Genomic DNA, 18,088 nt, shown 5'->3' with positions numbered 1-18,088 from the left:
GCACAACTCCAACAATACTTGTTCTAAGAGACCTCCCAGTTCTAATCTTCTGAATTCTATGTACAAGGTCTGGCATTCAGAACTGGCACTGCACTACTAGCTCTGTGATGCTATATGCCAAAGTTTCACCCACCTCCAAGCTTCTTCTTTAATAAAGGGAATCTCAAAGTCAAGACAGGAACTTCCCACTTCTGATATTTTATGTTCTGAGGTCACACTGTGATATATATAAAATCAACCAAGTTCTTTTCCCCATTCTTATAACAAGATGCATAACCAATACAAAGATTTCACAGCACAAATGCTGCCCCTTTAAAAATTGGTATAAAAATAAAATAAAAACTGGTACAAAACCACTTTTCCCCAAAAAACATACTATGCATCATGATTATTAGTAACATCAAGAATAATCTTTATCAATGAAGAAAGTTCATAGGAGTGCATTGTTTTGGTGTGCCTTTGGGGTTTTTATAATTTAAAAAATCCTTTCTTCTAAGTACTTATGAATGTGAGATATTTTTTACACTATTGTCAGAAGCCTAAGCTTTTAATTAAATTGGAATAAGTTCTTAATCGCATACTTTCTTCTTGTTTTTTAAGTCACCTAGAGTTTGTTAACTAAAAGCATATATGAAAACAAAACCTTGCCATTTATATTTTCCATCTTAACGCCCCTTCGAGAGCTGATTTGTGTTCTCAGAGCTCTCCCAGGTATGTATGGCATCTAGAAAATTTTTGGACATTCCAGGTCTGATATTTCTAAGTGCTCTCCTAACTTATTCCCTTTTTCACAACTACTCTCAGGTCTGATGTTTCCCCTGCTTCTGACAATTTCCTTACCCAGCTCTGAGTATCACCCTCTACTTCCATTCTAGTCTGTCCCAACACTGACATTCCAGCTTCTACAGCTTCAGTCAACTCCAGATCAGGATCAAAAATTTCTTTCAAGCTCAGATATTCTAGATTCTACATGCCCTCCCTAATCTAATATTCTGGCTTCTATTTCCATTCCAAATTGGGACATTCAGAGGTGAGACACCATAGCTGGGAAATTTTGTAGTCTAAATTCTTGATCACTTCCAACTTTCCCCTTATGATAGTAACTAGAAGGCAAGACATTCAGCATTCTAAGCACTTTCCAAAATACTACAATTTTGGTTCTAAGGAAACAATCTTTCTATGATCTATATGGGTTTTTTCCATTTTTATGTTTATTGGATTATTCTTACAAAACATACATGTTGTACTGGTATAATAATTATGAAACACAAGCCTTCTCCCTATAAGTTCTCTTTAACACTTTGTTGAAGCCAAAAATATGGGATATTCATTATCATTAATAGAAATGTCAATAGCAGTCTTTAAAAAAGAAGGAAATGCATGGACTGCATTTGTTTGGGTGTGCAGATATTTGGGGGGGGCAGAGCAGGGCGGGCAATGGTACAAGTTTTGGATGGATACAAAATAGACGTCCCTTTCACCATACCATTTTATTGTTAATAATGTGTTTTTTTTAAATAATGCCACCCAGCTAATACATATTATATTGGAATCTCATGTGAAAAATCTATTTTCTTCTTGTTTTTTTAATAAACAGAATTCAGAATTGGTCTACTAAAATATATACAGAAATGAATCCTTGCCATTTGTGATTATTTTCCATTCTTGAGCCCACTCCAGATCAGATGATTACTGTTCTCAAAGCCCTCCCAACTATGTATGGCACATGGAAGTATCTCGGGCACTCCAGAACCTGTGTTCTGAGTTTTCCTTATTCTGATTATCACTTCTGAGTGCTCTCTTAAATCTGAGTCTCATTGGCTTCTCTGAGACTATTTCCAGGTTTGGCATTCTGGATGCTAAAATCCCACTGTTTCTGACAACTTCTTTGCTAAGCCCACAGTGAACTTCTCTCATTTTCTGCTCTAACGTTCTTCCCAACTCTGATATTCCATATTAACAGCCCCATTTGGCACAGGTGTTCTTGATTCTAAATTTCAGCCAAGTCTATTCTAGGTTATACTTGATCTTCTAGGTAGTCAACCACCAGTTCTGAAATTTGGATTCCTAATACTTAGACTTTTCCAGTGCAGAAATGCTCAATTCTCAGTTGTTTCCTACCTCCAATATTTTCACTTGATAGACACATTCAGCTCCTCATATTCTATGTTCTAATGCCTTGACCTCCTGATACTTTTCTATTTCTTTTATTTATGTGGTTTTTTATTTTATTGCATTGGTTATATGTCTTAAGGATTTAAAAGCAGTGTCCCTTTTATTTTCGTGCAAGTAATGCCTTATTTTTAAACAATATATTTATTATCATTAGTAGAAATATCAATAGCAGTCTTACCAAATGAAGTCTCTACATGGAATTACATTTTCTGTTTGTTTTTGTTTTGAAGCTAAATTACACACTCTACTTTTACCTTTCACTTTGGCTCAGAAACAGAGTTTTAATTCTGATCATCATCACTGTGGTTATACATATCATATTGAAAGAAATGAAAGGGAAAAAAAGAAAAAATGCTTCGTTGCCTGTGAAAAAATTACATTGTTGCTTTTATATTAAACTGTCCTTCCTGATATTTGTATCCACTAAGCAAATTCTTTTTTTTATCTTTTTTTATTTATGATTTTAATTAATTAATAATAAAATAATTTAAATTTAAATAATATAATAAAATTTTAAATAAAATTTAAATAAAATAATAAAATCATTTGGACTTACCAAAGACAATGACAACAAAATAACGACAGAGAGATCATGAAGATGTCTTTCTAAATGTGCACCACAAGGGCAACTAGGTGGCTGAGTATGTTAAGAGCCAGGCCTAGAGATGGGAAGGCCTGGGTTCAAATTTGGTCCCAGGCACTTCCCAGCCAGGTGACCCGGGGCAAGTCACTTACCGGCAATTGTCTAGCCCTTACCACTCTCTTCTGCTTTGGAACCATTACTTAATATTGATTTCAAAATAGAAGGTAAGGGTTTAAAAATAATAGTAATAAATGTACACAAGGCAAAAATCAAAGAGAAGTCATGGTGAGCTAAACTTTATACTTATAACCCATCCACCTATAGTGAATGAATGTTTTTGTGTAGATCTAGGCTACAATATGAAAGTAAATAAAAAGTAAGAAGTAGAAAGTAGACTAAGTACAGAGAAAGAGGAGATTAAGCAATATATCCTAATGGAGTCAAAGGTTAGCAATGAAGGGAAAAGAACTCCTGTAGTTTCTCAGCAAGTAAAAAGTCTACTGGAAAATGGAAGAGGAGGCAAAGGGGGGAACTGAAAAGAAGAGGAAGGGAGATGTCATTTCTGTGGTAGAAGGGGGTTTCACTAAGGAATGCTATCTAAAGGTGAAAAGAGATTCCCTAAGTGGAGATGGGGACCATTATTGCAGAGATTTGGTACCTTAAAGAGACCATTCATCCTGCATCAAGAGGAAGGAGCCTGTTGAGCTCTTGGGAGCAACTGAAGACCCAGAAGAGTGAGAAGGAATGGACTCAGGGGAGCAATCTTGAGAAAAATGAGGGGGGGTGACCAAGGGGAAAGCAAACATCAAAAATAAATTGAATGATTAGGGTCATGAGAAGAATCTTATCGTGGGACAATATCCTCTCTCTAACCCTGAGGAATTGGTATTTTTCTAAGAGTGAGGAACAATAGAAAAAAGATTGCTGAGGACAAGCTTCATCAGGTTAAAACAGAAACTGTTAAGAAGAGAGAACAAAAAATAAGAAACTTAAAATTTCTGTCTCATGAGGAATACCGAGAAGAAAGAAGATGAAATAAGTATAAGAACCATGAACCAAAATGTAAAAGTCCAGAACAAACAAAGTAAGGTTAAGTAAGGGAAAAAAGAGTGAGGAAAGAAATTCTTTTTAGAAAAAGCACACAGAAAAAAAAGTGCACAGAAAATGAAATTTTAAAAAGAATGAACAAGATAAATTTAAAAGGGGGCAGGAAAGAGTAGAGAAAGAATGAAATAACTAGATAAAACTAAGAAAGAAAAAGGAGGGGAGCAGCTGGGTGGCTCAGTACATTGAAAGCCAGGCCCAGAGACAGATGGGAGGTCCTGGATTCAAACCTTGCCTCAGACATTTCCTAGCCATGTGACCCTGGGCAAGTCATTTGACTCCCATTGCCTAGCCCTCACCACTCTTTTGCCTTGGAACCAATGCACAGTATTGATTCTAAGATGGAAGGTAAGGGTTTAAAAAAAAAAAAGAAAGAATTAGCAAAACTCCAAAGAGAAAGGGGAAAATCAGGGGATACAGTAATGGGATATGGTCAAGGGTGAGAATTACAGAGCCATTGGGAATAGCTTTACCTTAAAAAAGATTATACTAAAATAACTGAAGAGATATTATTCCCCTGTGTTCACAGGGGGAAGGCACAAGTTGAACAGTCAATAGTAGAGACAAATGGAGGAAACTCTAAACCTAACTCTCAAAATATTAAATGTGGATTAAACAACTCAATAAAACAAAAAATGTGATAGATTGGACAAGAAAACCAAACTCCACAATCTCTGCTTACAAGAAACACATTTAAAAAAACAAAATGAGCCTGGAAAAAATTTACAAGGCATCAAATGAATCCCCAAAAGCAAAAGTTGTAATCATTCTATCAGACAAAGCAAAAACAAATATTCAAAACATAAAAACAGAGAAAGAAGGAAATGACATTATGCTGAAAGAAAACAGACAGCAATATCAATATTGAACTTATATGCTCCAAATGCCTTGGAATCCAGATTCAAAAAGGAAACATTCATTGAGCTGCAAGAATCCAGAGAAAATAACACAATAGTATGAAAACATCAATGTCCTTTTCAGTTTGGGATAAATCCAACAGAAAAATAAACAAAAGGGAAAAGATAGAAATAAGCAAAATGCTAGAGAAATATGAACTAAACGACTTAGAGCATCTTCCAAATATGACTACAAAAGAACATATATATTCCTCAGCACTTCATGGAACTTTTCTAAAAACTGACCACCTATTATGGCACAGAGACATTGTAAACAATTGGGAAAAGGCAGAAATTGTAAATATATCCTTTGTAGACCATAATGTAATAAACAAGTCATTTGTTTAGGGACCACAATCCCACTAAACCACAAAACCACTACATGGAGGCTGTCGACACCTGACCCAGAACAGAGAAGCCAGGACCCCCAACTGAGAATAAATAAACCAGAGGAGCCAGGATTCCTGGCTCAGACCAGAGAGGTCAGGGTCTAATTAAGACAAATCTCTGACTCAGAATAAATAAACAGAGGAATCAGTCTATAAAATACCTCCTTAATTGGACAGGACCTGTGGATGCCCACATGGGGACACCATAGATACTGTCATATAAGAGTGCTCAATGCCCATTACAGAATAAAGGCTTTTAAATTAAAAAATCACAATGGGGAGGAGAGAAGGGAGCATACAAAGCACAGAGAAGGGTGAATGACATCATGGGATTAGGTACAAAATGATTGGTTTATAGAGTTGAGGTGCAGGAATGGACATGATTGGTTAGAAGTTTGGTGATTGGGGCTAGCAATGAACCTCCTCTTTCCCACAGGACTAAGAAAAACTCGATTGTTGGAGTCCAGGTGCAAGACAATGGTCCAGACTTTTGAACAGCCAACCAGACATCCTTGAAGGATAGCTCAGTGCCTAAAGATAATAGACCCAACAACTCTCTTTCTTTCTCACACAGCCCTCTAAGGCCAGCACAGATTATTAGCAAGAAAGCTAGATTTCTAAACTTAACCCTTTATAGAGCAGCTGAATTCTGAACTGAATTCAGAAACAAAGAATCATGACTTGAGCAATTACAAGAAAGAAGCAGACAAGAGCAAAACTTGTGGTCCTCAGCACAAACCTGTGATTAGTCCAAACAGGAGTTTTGCTAAAAGAGTGGCAGAATTAGGTCCATTTTTTCATAAGACTTAGCAATGAAATACTAAATATTAAGTGTGTCAAAAAACAAATTATAGAAATAATTATTTGAAAGAAAATGATTTAACAGCAGACTCAAATTTTTAGGATGTAGCTAAAGAAGGGCTCAGGGAAAAATCAATTCCCTACAAACATCCATCAACAAAACAGAAAAAGAGATAGTAATGAAATGAATATAAATTTTTTAATTAGAAAGCAACAAACAAACCTAAAATAAGCACAAGAGATATTAAAAATTAAAGGACAAATAGGAAAACTGGAAAATGCAGAAATTATAAATAAAACTAAAAACTAGTTCTTTGAAAAGACTAAAATAATTTAGCTAACATGACTTGCTAAATCAAATCAATAAACTAGAAATTGAGCAAGGTAAAATCACAATAAAACCAGAAGAAATAAAAAGAATAATCAGAATCTATCAGTTATCTGTTAATAAAATTGCAAAACCCCAAGAAATACAATACCTTCAAAAATATAAAACACCAAACCAACAGAAAGCTAGCTAAAGACCCAATTTCAGAAAAATAAACACAACTAGCTGTAATGGTACTAACAAATAAAAAAATTACTGGTCTTGATGGATTCACAGAAGAATTCTATCAAACTTTTAAAAAACAATTAATATCCATACTAAACAAAGTATTCTGAAAAATTGAGAAAGCCCTGTATCAGAATCTTTTCATGACACAAAGGTCAACTTAATACTTAAACCAGGGAAGGACAAAGCAGAGAATGAAAACTATAGATAAATATAATTAATGAATATCAATTCAAAAATCTTCAACTAAATCCAGACTACAGTGACTTATCCAAAAAACCATTCATTATGACCAGGGTAGATTTATGCCATGGATGTAAGGACAGTTTAATATTAGGAAAACAATCTACATAACTGATCATATTAAAAACCAAAATATACAAAATCACACGATTATCTCAAAAAGTCTTTATTTAAGTATAATATTCATTTACACCAAGAACTTCACAAAGTACAGATGTCATATTCAATGGCAATACACTGTAACTTTTTCCAATAAATGTGGGAGTAGAACAAGAATGCTCACTCTCTACACTATTGTTTGATAAAATACTGGAAAAGCAAGCAAAAGCAATAATACTAGTGAAATGAATTAAAAGCATCGAGATAGATAAATGGGATAAAATGATCCCTATTTGCTGGTGATATACTTAGAAAATCCTAAGGAATCAGCAAAGATTCTAATCAACATAGTGGCTTCAGGAAAGGTGAAGCTACAAAATAAACCCCCCAAAATCAATTGCATTTCAATATAACAATAACAGAGTCTAAGAAGTTATAATAGAAAGGGAAATCCCATTCCAAATGACTATAAAATTCACAAAGTATCTGGGGATTGATATAATAATACACATGAAACACAAAAGTATAGGTTCTAAAGCAGAAGATCAGTAACGGCTAGGCAATGGGGTCAAGTGACTTGCCCAGGATCACACAGCTAGGACATATCTAAGGCTGAATTTGTGCCTAGGACCTCCTTTCTCTAGAAATGGATCTCAATTCAGTGAGCCACCTAGTTGCCCCCCAAAGTGTTTCTTGAAGAAATAATGAACTTAAATACCTGCAAGAATATTCAATCATTAAAATCTGGTACTGGTTTAAAAGGGCAGCTAGGTGGCACAGTGGATAGAAAGACTTATGTTCATGAGTTCAAATCCTGTGTCAGACACTTCCTAACTGCATGATCCTATGCAAATCACTTAACTCCCACTCGTCTGACTTGGAACCAGTACTTAGTACCTATTCTAAGACAGAAGGTGAGAGTTTAAATATATATATATATATATATATATATATATATATATATATATATATATATATATATATATATATATCCATTGCATTCTAACTCAATGAAGGTACTGTGTGGAACTATTTTTTTTACTTCTGTTGTTGTTAACCAAATAAGACACTGTACCTTCACCTTTCCCCTTTGGCCAAATGGCTCAGGATCTGAGTTTTAATTCAGAGCACCACCATTGTGCTGATAAAAAAAAATCATATTGAAATAAATATTACCTTCATAACAAAAATATACTTTAAACTTCTTCTGAGAAATATTTTGTGTTCTCAGAACCCTCCTAACTCTGATGATCTATATTCTAAGGAACCCCTCTCTTCAAACACAAAAGTCTAGTACTGATTGTCTTCCCTCTATAGCTATTCCTAGATCAAACATTCTGTGATCAAAGGTCCCACTGGCTCCAAGGGAAGGAAGAAAAGGATAACTATTTATATAGTGTGCTGTGTTTTTCTTTTACAAATTTTATCTCATTTGATCCTCACAACAATACTAGGACGTAGAGGTACTGTTATTTTTCTCATTTTACTGATGAGGAAACTCACACACACACACACACACACACACACACACACTCCTTTCTAGGTATGATATTAAATTTTAGGTGTTTTAAGGCCCTTCTAGCCCTGACAATCTATGTTCTAAGAGTCCTCCCTCTTAGAGCCACTCCAACTCCTGACACTGTATGTTCTAAGGACTTTTCTAGCTCTGCCATACCCTCGTTCTAGGTGCCAGTTCTGACTTGTTCTTCTCTATGGTTTCTCTCAGGCCTAACATTCTGTGTGCTAAGGTTCTCTGGGCCAGTCCCCAGCCCACTTTTTCTGTTCTAAAGTGACTCTCACTTCTGGTATTCCAGGTTTCTGGCCCCCTATCCAGCTCAAGCCCTTTTTGGGTCTGATTTTCCTCTAAGCTCAAGCATTCTATGTTCTCCATTCCTCCCAGGTCATGGTTTCTCTATCAACTCTCAATTTCTGACACTCAGTGCCTGAAATTCTCCATTTGAGCATTCTCCAGCCTCCAAGGTTCTCCTGGAAAGCCATCTCAAATGCCCAGCATCCTCTGTTCTAAGGCCCCATCTCTGCCTTTTTCTCTCAAAGTTATTTTTCTTTTCATTATTTTCTTTATTTTATTACACTGCACATGTGTGTCCTTAGCATCATAATCTTTTAAAAGCAGAAAGTGTCCCTTTTCCATCCACTGTTAACACTTTTTTGTTTCCAACAAATGCTCCCCATTCATTCTCAAGAACATTCATATCAATGATTCTTACCTGATCAAGGCTGTGCAATATTTCGTTTTTGGTGGCAAGTTATGACACTATTTTTGCCATTCCCCTTTTGGTTCTGTGGTTCAGGGCCTGGGCTTTAATTCAGAACCATCACCTCTGTCTGTGCTGCCATAAAAAATATTGAAATGAATAGTGTTTATCGAAGCATAAATTTCTATTTTGTCATTAATGATTATAAAACGAATCTGTCTTTCCCATTACTTTGGCCTAATGAACATGTTTTAAAAAAAAAAAAAGGACCCAACCCCCTTTCCCAGGTGTGACAGGAGTCTGGCTTCTCTGACGCAGCTTCTTTTCTCCCCCGCCTCCTGCCGCCCATAACACAACCTGAGAAAATTTACCTCAAAGATGACTGAGCCGAATTTGACCTCTGATTGGTCTGCGGCTCGACCCCTCCTTCCCGTCACGACCTCGCCACGCCCCTCGCGGAGACACCCACAAGACCGAGGCCCTGAGGCTGCCGCTGGCACCCGGTTGGTTCCGATTCTTTTTCCCCGCCTTCCACCTTCTCAACCAACACGGGATAGGCTGAGAGCCAAAAAGCCCCTGGGATCCGATTGGTCACCGTTTCCCCGGCTCAGTTTTCATTTCCCACTCTCTACGCCAATCTTCGGGAGGCTTGTCCAAAACTGTTACTGACAGTTGATTGCCTACCCCTCTCCTCCATTCCCAAACGTTGCCCCTTGGGCCGCTATGGGCTTGGAAATCCCCAGCCCCCTGGAACTCCTGAAGTCCCCAGTTCCTGTGCCGGGCTGGCCAGACTGGTGGGGAGAGAGGCAGTGCTCAGTGAAATCAAATGCCCCAATGCTCTTGTTGGATAACTTTTCTGGGTGAGAGCAAAGTCAAACTTGTGTGTTCAATGTTCACAGTGCCTAGCACATAGCAGGAAGATTCATAAATGTTGATTGATCAATGGATTGACTCCCGAGGATCACGAGTAAAAGCTGCGCGTCCAACTCGATGTGTGCTTAAAGTTACAGAGAGCAGAGATGGTATGGAGCCTTTTCACCAACTTCTAGGCAAGTTCCAAACAGAAAACCTTAGCGTTACCTAAACCATTCCAGGTACTTAACTCACTACAATTTCAGGGCCCCCGGAAGGTAAAAGATATTTTTTCATTAGTGATGAGGGAAATGAAGGAAGCTGGAGCACTTTGTTAAGCCAGCTCCCCTTACAACGACCCCATGTTACCTGGGAGAATCAGCATCTGGAACCTGTCAGCTTGTGGTAGAGGAGAGACAGCTGAATAGTCATCCTTCTCATCCCTACAGCTGTTCCTGTTTGATCTCCTTAATGTTGCAGAACAGGCAACCCAGGGCCAAGTGAGTGGTACTGGGTGATCAACTTTGCCAAACCTTTTTTTCCTTTGTACATGTGGCTAAGACAATTAAGGAGCAATTTTCTTTCACCTGGGAAGGAGTCCAAAGTACCATCCTTTTCTAGGGCTACCTAAACTTACCTTAAAGACATCTCACTTTCCTGAGGGCATTGATAAATATCAGTACGTTGGTGATGCCAAATTTAATGAGGCAGATGGGGTCACCTTGGCAGAGGCCCTAGATCAGATCATGGCCAATATAAGAGACGAGATGAGAAATCATTCCAAAGAAAAAATCCAGGATCTAGCCTGCTCAGTCAAGTTTGGAGAAATATGGAAGGTAGAGGAAACCCAGTAAATTCCAAGTATAGTTCAGAAAAAGGAAGGCAGAGAGAAAAGGGAACTAGCATTGAATATGCTCCAACCATGGTGCTAAATTCTTTAAGATATTTCATTTGATTCTCCTGGCAACTCTGAGAGCAAAGTACTATTATTATTATTACCATTTTACAGTGGTAGAAACTGAGGCAGACACAGATCAAATTCTTGCCCAGAGTCACACAACTAGTAAGCACCTCAGGCAGAATCAAAACTCAGGTCTTTCTGATTTTGGGCTCCACATTCTATTCCTTGTACTACCTAGAAGCCTCTACTTGTTTTCCCAAGATTTGAAAAGGAAACCCAGAGACTTATTGGACTGTTCTGGTTTTAGAGAACCTATATTCCCTACTTGAGTATCCTGACAGTACCCACTTACCAAATCTACCTCCTCCAAGTGAAGCCTGGAAGATATAAAGCCAGCTGTCCAAAAGTTTCCCCATTTGGATACTAATGGCTCTGCCAAGCAGAAGTCTCTGCCTTTATGGAGGTCTCTCTCCATAAAGACCAGACTTTGGTAGGCACAGAGACATGGATAGAATAAGCGACTGTTTGGTATCTGGAGCTCCAAGTATCTCAGAGCAGCCACTCACTTTACTGCTTGAATCTGGCCTCAGACACTTCCTAGCTGTGTGACCCTGTACAAGTCACATAACCCCCATTGCCTAGCCTTTACCATTCTTCTGTCTTAGAACTGATATATAGTATTAATGCTAAGATGGAAGGCAAAGGTTTAAAAAAGAAAAAAAAAAGCAGTTGTTTGCCTCTGACTAGGCCCTATTTTACTACTGAACAGATGGGCACATGGAAATCTAGGAGAAGCTAACTCTAGGATTTGATTGACCCTGGCTTCCCTGAAGTGGCTTCCTGATCATTTAAGGGCATAGAATGACTAGTTCTGACATTCTGTGTTCTCTGGGCTCTCCTGTCTCTTATATTCCTTGTCCTAAATGCCTCCCAGATTCTTTTTCTGTAAATTGGGGGTTTATTTATCACATTTTAAACCAACAAAACCACCTCCCCAACAAATAAACTTTGTTGTTTGTATGTTGGAGGGTCCAAGGAAAGCCAGGGGGCAAAGAAAACATTTTCTAAAAAAACCAAATGCATTTTTCCTGTGCCCCAAATACTCTCTCTTTAGTCCAGAACAAAAACAATGATTACCTAAGAGGGATAAGACCCAATGGGGCATCTCACCTATAACCTAAGCCATCAGGAGTTGGTTCAAAAGCTTGGGGGGTTTCAAATCCCACTGTTGACAAAACTCAACCATTTCTCTTCTCTCAGGGCTGGTCCCTGCCTTCTAGCTCTAGGCCCATGTTGGTGAACCTATAGCATGTATGCCAGAGCCCCTCTCTGCTCCCTTCCCCCTCTCCATGCATGCCAGAGAACATTTCTCCTGTCACCCACCCCTATTCACAGCAGCCCAATGGGAGCGCTTCCTCCCATATCTGGGGTAAGGAGGCAGCTCAGATGCAGCAGTCTCTAAAAGGTTTGCCATTACTGCTCTAACCCTAGCTGAGAATGTCCAATATCTCCCCATGTACACACTTAAGGAGACTGCTTTTCTCTTGGTCATCACACAGGACCCACCCATAGTCCTGGCCTGTCCTCACTAATCTCTCAAGTAGACTTTGCTGGCTGACAGCAGCAGCTAAGGGGTGGGTATGTAGGGGGAGCAAGAAGGGGAAGAGGAACAGGGATAGAGACAAAATGCCCACTAGGTCATAGGAGGCCAGGGCTCCTGGGAACAGAAGCACCAAAGGTGATCAACATGATGTGCATGTCCTAAGCACTGGACACAAGAAGGGTCCAACCCAAGCTTCCCCATACTATTCTCTTCAAATTCCTATTAAGCCCCTTGCCCATAAAGGATAGGATTAAGATTTTACTCAAGAAAATAAAATGCTTTTTGGAGAGACTCTGATCTAATTAAAATGTTGTTGTAAAAGCTGGTGTCCAGATTTATTAGCACGACACCCACTTTCTCTTGCCACCCAGAATGACAGTTTGAAATAACTGCTTTCCCTTGGTAAGAAAGTCCAGCTAAGACTTTCCTCATCCCTTCAAAAATATGAACAATCTTCCCTATCCTCCTCTTTTTGGCTACACTGCTCTGAACCAAGGGGCAGTAGCTCCAGGCCTTTCTTGAGCCAGAGTGGAACAAGGATTTCTCAGTCCTGCTAAAATCTTGGTACCCCATTCGAGTCTCCCCATAAAGCTCAGACCTTGGTGTGAATAAGTATCTTTTTATTTAAAAACTTTTACCTTTACCTAGAATTGATTGTTTCTAAGACAGAAGAGTGGTAAGGGCTAGACAATGGTAATTAAGTGACTTTCCCAGGGACACACAGCTGGAAGTATCCGAGGCCAAATTTGAACCCAGGACCTCCCATCCCTATCCACTGAGTCACCTAGCTGCCCCAAAGCTCAGAGCTTGGAAGGGATTACCATTCGTAGAGTTTCCTTACCAGTTCATTTTACTCAAGGTCCAAGGAAATTGTTCAGCTGTCAGCCAGTCTGAGCCTATGTGCATACATCCTCCCCACGAATGCACGGCTGAGCGTATTGGTCTTTTGGGTTTATGTTCATAAGAGCAGGATACGCATGGGAGGATACCCTGCTTGGCATTTGGGGTCCACTTAACTTTGTCACTAAATGGGGACTGGAAATCCCCACTTCCAAGGGGTTTGCAAGCCCCTGAAAAGGTCACTAGGCACAGCTCTACTTGGCTATTGCCTGGGGTGGAATTTTTCCATTTCTCTGCTCCAACCTATGGAACTTCAGACTCCAGCTCCCTATGGTACCTCAGCATTTGAATGAAGGGGTGGAGACTGCCCTGAATCTGAGGTGACATGGAGCCGGCCCCATCCCTTATGCCCCCTTTACCAACCATTCGCATACCCCGCAATGACAAAAAAGGAAGTAAAGTCAATGAAATGGAAGTGTTAACCACTTTTTTTGGTTTTCTTCTGCTTACCCTTTGTAAAGAATGATATCTTTACTTTTGGGTGGTTGCCCCCAACCATATCCCCTCCCCCTAAAAAAATTCAACAATATTCACAATTAAGAATTTAATAAGAATCTCAAAAGATTTTCCAGGTCCGTGTGCTAGTCCTATCCCTTGTGTATCATTGGAATTCCACTCACAATGATTCGTTAATCACTTTGCCATGTGTGCCGTAGCTTCCTGGTCCTTAGGTCCTGGATTGAGGGATGGAAGAGTTACCGAATTTTAGTGAAGAGACTGAGGGCAGAAGCAGCTTCCTTTGCAGAATGAGTTTTATAAAAAACAGTCCAGAATCTCAGTGTCTCATCCCCAGCTCCTGTAACTATGGACTGTCCATCGGGAGACACTGCCAGATACAAAACTCGGTAGGAGTGCCCTATGAGTTTGGCTACTTTTGTCAAGGAAGGATATCTCCAGACGGCAATCTGGTTTTCGGCATATCCATGGGTGCTCACCAGCTCGTTGTCATGTCTGGACCAGGCCAGATTGCACACTTGGGAACCAGTATCAATATGCTGAACGGGCTGTCCCGTCAATGTGTTCCAGAAGCGAATGTTGCGGTCTGCTGTTCCACCACCTGATGCCAACAGGCCGTGTTGATGGGGAGACCAGGCAATCGCTTTTACGGCAGCCACATGTTTGGTGTACTTATGGACAGGCTTAACATTGTAGAGGCTCCAGACCAGAACTGTATTATCATTTCCACCTGAAGCCAGAAGCTGGTGATCTACGGACCACTTTAGCCCACATACCTCTTGCCTGTGCCCTATCAGCCAGCGCTCAGACTGAGGGCGGGGTGCCCGGATGTCTCTCTGGAGGATCATCGTGTCCCGGCCTCCAGAGGAAATCTGATCAGCATTCCAGGCAAGCACGCCAACTCGAGCTGCGTGACCCTCCAACTTGCACAGCATCTTCCCTGCAGTTACATCCCAGACCTGTACCAGGCCTTTGTCTGTTCCAACTGCTACCAAGTTCCCCTGTTCAGACCAGTTCACAGAAGTCACATAATCTTCATCACTAGACAAGTCACACAGCTTAGTCACCTGGCATGTAGCAGCATTCCACAGGTAAGCACGGCTGCCCAGGCCCACAGTGATGATGTTTAGGCAAGACCAGTCTACCAGGTTCAAGTAGAAGTCATTTTGGAGTTCTGGGGCCTCGAGGATTTTGAAAGGGCTTTCAGAAATTTTTCGGATTGGTTTCTGCTGGGACTTTAGTAATGTCTGACTTTTGTTGCTGATGGGAGATAAGATATAAGGACAGACTTCACTACCAGAATCAGGTCTCCAGCGCTTCGTGTTGTGAGCATATGAGAAGAGATTCTTTGTATGTGGTATAGGAGACTGCAGCCCTTGGCTCTCTCCTTTGGGATGTGGGACATTCTCGATCCCAGCTCCTAGTAGCTCGTTCTTCAACAAGGCAGTATAGAAAGGGTTAACTGGACAACTGTCTAAGGTGGCTTGCTTTGCTTTGCGTTTCTGCTTGGGTGATTTCTCAGGTTGAGTCGGTTTATGGAAGTACAGGCCCCAGTTGGCTCCAGCTCTGGAGGGAATGAACCTGTCTCCATGCTTGTTAGAAGAAGACCCTGGAGAACTGGGAAGTGCCAGACTCCAATTCATATTGGCTCCACGTCAGTCTCCTGGGGCTTTTCCTGGGGTCTCACTCTAGGTCAGGTCAGGGCACAGCCTTTGTTCAAGTCTGCTCAGGGTATGAAACTGGCACCTAAAGTTGGGGGTCTGGCAATGGAATTGGAAATGGTAGAACAGACTGAGACTTTCAGATGGCAGATGGATGGATGGACAGACAAATGGATGGAGAGGCAGACACATAGATGGATGGACAAACAGATGGATGAACAGGCAGATGGATGAATGAGAAGATAGCTAGACAGACAGACAGATGGATGGATGAGCAGACAGATAGGTACATGGACAGACATATAAGCAGCCACTCGCTGCAGGTGCTCTCACTGTGGATATGGGTCTGTGGATTGGGGCAGCCTGGGATTCCAGTCCTAGAGCTAGGAAGGATGATGGTCAGGGTCAGTCTGGGAAAAGATGCCGCCTTTGGGGATCTGGTTTCCGGGGAGAATGACCAAAATCAGTCTGTTTTACAGGATCTTTGTCCTGGGGGGACTGTCCAAAAGTCAGTCTGGGATAAGAGGCTTTTTGTCATCTCAGTACGTATTGAAAGTGGGCTTGGAGTGGTTTGACACTCAGGCACAAAATTCAGGAATTTACATGGCTAAAGAGAAGTCTGGGAGGGGGCAGACACCTTTGGGAGTTCAACGCTGAGAAAAATGGCCTAGGAAGATCTAGGAAGTTACACCTTCTGGGATCTCAGTCTAGGGGAAAATGGACAAACTGAGGCTAGGAAGGGGGGGGGGGCAGCCTGTGAGTCAGGGCCCACAAAGATCAAAAGCCAAGTTCAATATGGGAAGACACTTTGGGAGATCTCAGGCAGGGGGGATGGAATAAAGCTCAGGTACTGCCTGGGCCTCTTCCAGGAAAGAAGGCAGGGGCTTAAAGCCAGGGAGAAACTCCCTCACTGTTAGTGCTCAGCACAGAAAAATATCTGCAAAGGCAAAGCCTTTCCTTAGTGCCATGAGAAGCAGAGCAGGGCCAGTTTGGTGGCCTGTGGCTCAGGCCCTGGGTTCAGCCAGCCCACGACCCTCTGCGAGATGCCTTTCTGGACCCTGGTCCGGGAAGAAGGCTGGACCAGCTGAAACTGCTGCCACCTTGGCTATAGGTGAGAGAAGCGACAGGGGGAAGTCTGGGAAGGGAGGTCTTTTGTGACACAGATTGGGGGAGAAGGCGCCTTCCCCCTTGCCAGTCCTACAGCTAAGGTCAGCCCAGAAAGAGGTGTCTTAAGAGGTCTCAGTCTTACCGGAATAGCCAGGTTCCAACTAGGAAAAGAGGGCTTTCATAAGCTGTATCTGCGGAGCAGACCGGCCTCAGAGTCTCCTCCGAATCCACCCGCCGGCCAACAGTCAAGATCATTCTAAGAAGGGGCACTGCCTTGGAGACGCCTAGGAAACGGCCTTGATGATGAAAGAGAGGGCGGAACTACATCAGACTAAGGGCCTGGGGGCCAGGCTAGCCTGAGAGGGGCTGCCTCAAGGGATTTAGGGGTTAGATAAAGACCCAGGGGCGCTCCCAGGCAAGGCTAACAGCCCTAACTGGAGCCTGGACTTGAAGGGCCAAAAGCTCAGGTGATTGGCTGGCTCCTGGGAATTCTTAGGCTCACACCCAGTCAAGGGCCAGCCTACCAAGTTCGGGGTGGGGGTGGGGGGGCAGCGAGGTAGTTGGCAGGGCTGGGGGGACGCTGAGGAGGGGACTGGGCGGGGCGGCTGCTGAAGCCGGCTAAGTGCGCCCCACACTCCGGCCTTGGGGCTGCCGCTTCTTCCCACCTCCTAGCGCTAATGTATTCAAGATGGCAGCACAGCACACCCTAAAATGATGGCCCCTCCCTTCCCAATATGGTAGCGTTTCCCAACTCTGCCATCAAGAGTGGCATGACAGAGCCCCCCGGCTGGGCTGCCTAGGAATGGGAAGGAGGGCTCATAGGACCCCAAGAAAAGGGAGGGAGCGAAAGCTGGAGAGCCTCATTGCCAGAGAGCCCCGAGCTTTAACTTCCAAGGCAAGGAGAAAGAAAAAGACCAATAGAGTCTTGGTGGGATTATATTGACGGAGTCTGATTCCGCAGAAGACCTTCCCACCCGTTTGAGACCAAGGTTGGAAAATGGCGTCCACTGGCAGGCTTCGGGTATGCCTTTGGCAGACTCTTTTTTAAAATTCCTCTTTGCAGGGATCCAGTACAGAGTCCCTTAGGCAAAGGGAGATGACGTTGTTCACACATGAAAGTGACAGAAAACCAAGAGATTGACAGTATCTAAGACACTTAACCACTTAATCGGTCAGTGCTCTGAACGACACTAAGGCTGTGCAGGGTGTCCTGAAAGTCTTGGTGCAGTTTTAAGTTGACTTTTGAAACACTTGGAGTAACTGAAAAAGAAGATGCCAGTCTCTCATTAGTAAAGGGAGTTTCCCTCTACCCATGAACATATTCAGACCCCTATTCTAATCTTTTTAGTATAAGAAAGGACATTTTTCTCTTCTCTCCCTCTCTGTCTCCTCTGTCTCTCTGTCTCTCTCCCTCTCTGTCTCCTCTGCTTCTCTGTCTCTGTCTCTGTCTCTGTCTCTGTCTCTGACTGTCTCCTCTGTTTTTCTGTCACTCTGTCTCTCTCCCTCTATCTCCCCCCTCCCTTTCGCCTGTTTCCCTGTCACTGTCTCT

At 41.7% G+C, this 18,088-nt stretch overlaps 1 protein-coding gene and 1 long non-coding RNA gene across 3 annotated transcripts in view; both read right to left on the bottom strand.

Annotated features, from left to right (window-relative positions):
* The window catches only part of LOC103098272 (uncharacterized), a 252,515-nt gene extending 243,114 nt beyond the window's left edge, over nt 1-9,401 (bottom strand). For both annotated transcript variants that reach the window (XR_008914432.1, XR_008914433.1), the window contains exon 1: nt 9,072-9,401. This is a non-coding gene — a long non-coding RNA (uncharacterized LOC103098272). The remainder of the gene's footprint in view (nt 1-9,071) is intronic.
* Nucleotides 9,402-13,844: 4,443 nt separating this feature from the next.
* LOC100028412 (fizzy-related protein homolog) lies at nt 13,845-16,983 on the bottom strand. The gene is made up of 2 exons (XM_056808814.1): nt 16,682-16,983; nt 13,845-15,531 (listed from the first exon to the last, which is right to left on the bottom strand). Exon 2 carries the CDS (start codon nt 15,412-15,414, stop codon nt 14,011-14,013), a length of 1,404 nt encoding a protein of 467 aa, XP_056664792.1. The 5' UTR covers nt 15,415-15,531; nt 16,682-16,983; the 3' UTR covers nt 13,845-14,010.
* Nucleotides 16,984-18,088: the final 1,105 nt, after the last annotated feature.

This window comes from Monodelphis domestica, chromosome X (assembly GCF_027887165.1).
Source record: "Monodelphis domestica isolate mMonDom1 chromosome X, mMonDom1.pri, whole genome shotgun sequence".
Lineage (NCBI taxonomy): Eukaryota > Metazoa > Chordata > Mammalia > Didelphimorphia > Didelphidae > Monodelphis > Monodelphis domestica.
The sequence above is the reverse complement of the archived record's forward strand: the minus strand, read 5'-3'. Positions and strand labels throughout refer to the sequence as shown.